The sequence below is a fragment of the Nicotiana sylvestris genome, chromosome 1 (genome assembly GCF_000393655.2).
Source record: "Nicotiana sylvestris chromosome 1, ASM39365v2, whole genome shotgun sequence".
Lineage (NCBI taxonomy): Eukaryota > Viridiplantae > Streptophyta > Magnoliopsida > Solanales > Solanaceae > Nicotiana > Nicotiana sylvestris.
Window position 1 is genome coordinate 152,668,974 of NC_091057.1, and position 3,309 is coordinate 152,672,282.

Consider the following 3,309-nt stretch of genomic DNA (forward strand, 5'->3'; position numbering starts at 1 on the left):
TGTTTTGAAGATGCTTTCGTATTCCCTATTAGGCATATAGATGAGTATTAATTTATGTATGGTTCACTCGGGTCGGGTAGAGTACCGGGTGCCGGTCACGGGGTTTTAGGGTGTGACAAACTTAGTTTCAGAGGCCTAGGTTTTAATTTGAGTCCTAGGAAGTCTATGGAATCATGTCTGGTAGAGTTCTCCTTATTGGTGTGTTGTACACCACACTTATATCGAGAAGGCTATATTGATATTATAAGAATACTTCACTTTTTCTTCTTATTCTAGAATTGTGCAATAGAGCTAAGAAATATTTCCTAACTCGTACGCTATATCTATTGGCAGAAGATGGTGAACACGCGTGGCAGTAATATGAACCGGGAAGCTGCTCCTATACCCGATGCAGCTTCGGGAGGGGTACCAGCTAGACCTAGGGGCCAACCCCCAAGAGCTGCAAGAGCACGAACCGTGCCAGTTCCAATGGCTCCAAGGATGGTCCAGGAGCTCGAGGATGAAGTTGATGGTGCACCTGCTCCACCTCCAGAACCAAATCACCTGGAAAAGACCCTTACTGATATTAGAATGACTATGAATACTTTGCTGATCTCATGGCTATGAAGATTTAACAGAACCTTCAAATGGGTATCCAGGCACTCCAACAAGGAGGGATGAGAGCGCCAGTGGTTGAGGACATGGCACAGTTGGCCATAAAATTTGTGAGACTTGAGCCGCCGGTTTTCACTGGTACAAATCCACATACCCGTAGGACTACTTGGAGAAAGTTGAGAAAGCTACTACTTTGCTGGGAGTTAAAGACTACCGAGTGGTTCGATTGGCAGCCTACCAGTTGAAAGACATTGCTGACCTCTGGTTCAAAGGGGTAGAGAAAAGTAGATCGGAGGATGCACCTCCAATGGTTTGGGCGGAGTTTAAGAAGATCTTCATTAAGAAGTGGTTACCACCGGGAGTGAGAGCTGCCCTTGCGATATTATTTATGACCTTGAAACAGGATACCATGACGGTCCTAGAGTATAGCATCAAATTTGAGAAACAATCTCGTTATGCTCCCCACCTTATCCCCACTGAGGATGAGAAGATTGATCGCTTTACTCGTGGCCTAATTCCGGGCATCAGAAAAGATACAGCTAGTGGGAGAGGAAATACTACCTTTACTGACTTTGTAGATCTAGAAATGGATCTCGAAAGGATTCATCAGGAGGAGAGGGCCAACATGGAGCAAAACAAAAAGGCCCGTACTTTTGGCACTTTTAGTGCAGTGCCTAGTTCAGGCAAGGGGCAAAGCAGCAGAGGGCCATCTGGTTCACCACAGTCTAGGGTGCAGACAGCCTTCAGTGGCCCTCTTGTGGCATACAATTTCGGACATGGAGACCAGTCCAGGACCGTCCAGAGTGATCACCGTACTGCACAACAGGCTCAGAGTAGTGTGGGTTCTCATCAGCGTCAGTCTAGTATTTCTAAAGGACCCCTTAGTCCGTGCTATGGTTGCGGGTTGATGGGTCATATCAGAAAGTTTTGCCCAAACGGGCAACAGGGTTCGAGAGCTCATCCAACACCTTCTACGGCTACTAATTCGGTTGCACCAAACCCACCTAGGGGTAATGGATCCCACAGTGGGCGCAATGCAGGAAAGGTGCCACAGGCAGCTGCCACTTCTCATAGGACTCATCCTTGTTTCTATGCCATGCCTACTCGCCCTACTGTAGAGGCTTCGGATGGAGGCATCACAGGTATACTTACTATTTGTACTCTAGATGCTTATGCTCTTATGGATCCCGAATCTACTTTTTCCTATGTTACTCCGTACTTTGCTTTGGATTTTAGGATAGAGTCAGAACAACTACTTGAACCATTTTTTGTGTCGACTCCAGTGGGAGATTCTCTTGTTGCCTCTCGCGTCTATAGGGGTTCTGTGATTATAATTCAAGATCGAGAGACTACGGCAGACCTTATTAAACTAGAAATGGTTGACTTTGATGTGATCATGGGGATGGATTAGTTATACAAGTGTTATGCTATTCTTGATTGTCGTGCTAAAGTGGTCAAGTTTGAGTTTCCCAATGAGCCCATTCATGAGTGGAAGGGCAATATTGTTGAGCCTCGAGGTAAGTTTATTTCATACCTTAAGGCAAAGAAGATGATTACGAAGGGATGTCTTTATCATTTAGTTAGAGTCATTGACACAACTGCGGAGGTAGCAAGCATTCAGTCTGTGCCTGTCGTTAATGAGTTTCCTAATGTTTTTCCTGATGAGCTTCTGGGTATCCCCCAGATCGGGTCATTGACTTTGGGATAGATGTGGTGCCAGATGCTCAGCCCATATCTATTCCACCATACCGTATGGCTCCAGCCGAGTTAAGAGAATTGAAGGAGCAATTGAAAGATTTATTGGATAAAGTGTTTATTAAACCTAGCGTGTCTCCTTGGGGTGCACCAGTGCTGTTTGTGAAAAAGAAAGATGGTTCTTTGAGGATGTGTATTGACTACAGGCAACTTAACAAAGTGACCATCAAGAATAGGTACCCACTACCTCGGATAGACGACTTGTTTGACCAGTTGCAAGGGGCGAAGTTCTTCTTGAAGAATGATTTAAGGTCAGGGTATCATCAGTTGAAAATTCGAGAGAAGGATATTCCCAAAATGGCTTTTTGGACCCTCTACGGGCATTATGAATTTTTGGTGATGTCATTTGGGCTAACAAATGCACCCACAACCTTTATGGATCTAATGAATCGGATTTTCAAGCCATTTCTTGATAGATTCATGATTGTTTTCATTGATGACATATTAGTCTATTCGCGAAGTCAAGAGGAATATGTCGGTCATTTGAGGATAGTGTTGCAGACACTTTTGGAGAATGAGTTGTATGCTAAATTCTATAAGTGTGAATTTTGGCTCGAATCCGTGGCATTCTTGGGTCATGTGGTATCTCGCGGAGGTATTAAGGTGGATCCTCAAAAGATTGAAGCGGTGAAGAGTTGGCCTCAACCAACTACACCGACGGAGATTCGCAGTTTCTTGGGATTAGCGGGCTACTATCGGCGATTTGTTGAGGGGTTTCTACTCTTGCATCTCCGTTGACCAAGTTGACGCAGAAAGCAACGAAGTTTCAGTGGTCATATGCTTGTGAAAGAAGCTTTGGTGAGTTGAAACCTAGATTGACTACAACACCGGTGTTAACCTTGCCAACAGGTTCAAATGGATTTGTGGTATATTGTGATGCCTCTAGAGTTGGGTTGGGTTGCGTCTTGATGCAGAAAGGTAAAGTTATTGCTTATGCTTCTAGGCAGTTGAAGATCCATG

At 44.7% G+C, this 3,309-nt stretch overlaps 1 protein-coding gene across 1 annotated transcript; it reads left to right on the plus strand.

Annotated features, from left to right (window-relative positions):
• The first annotated feature begins 626 nt into the window (after positions 1-626).
• On the plus strand, positions 627-3,087 carry LOC138876270 (uncharacterized). The gene is made up of 4 exons (XM_070155180.1): positions 627-732; positions 828-1,918; positions 2,006-2,111; positions 2,279-3,087. Exons 1-4 carry the CDS (start codon positions 627-629, stop codon positions 3,085-3,087), a joined length of 2,112 nt encoding a protein of 703 aa, XP_070011281.1.
• Positions 3,088-3,309: the final 222 nt, after the last annotated feature.

What these genes read in the sequence shown, in the direction of transcription:
- LOC138876270 (XM_070155180.1), top strand. Translation starts at nt 627, where the DNA reads ATGGGTATCCAGGCACTCCAACAAGGAGGGATGAGAGCGCCAGTGGTT. An exon ending in TGAGCCGCCGGTTTTCACTG is followed by an intron (nt 733 to 827) that starts GTACAAATCCAC and finishes TTCGATTGGCAG; the next exon opens with CCTACCAGTTGAAAGACATT. An exon ending in CAATATTGTTGAGCCTCGAG is followed by an intron (nt 2,112 to 2,278) that starts GTAAGTTTATTT and finishes GGTATCCCCCAG; the next exon opens with ATCGGGTCATTGACTTTGGG.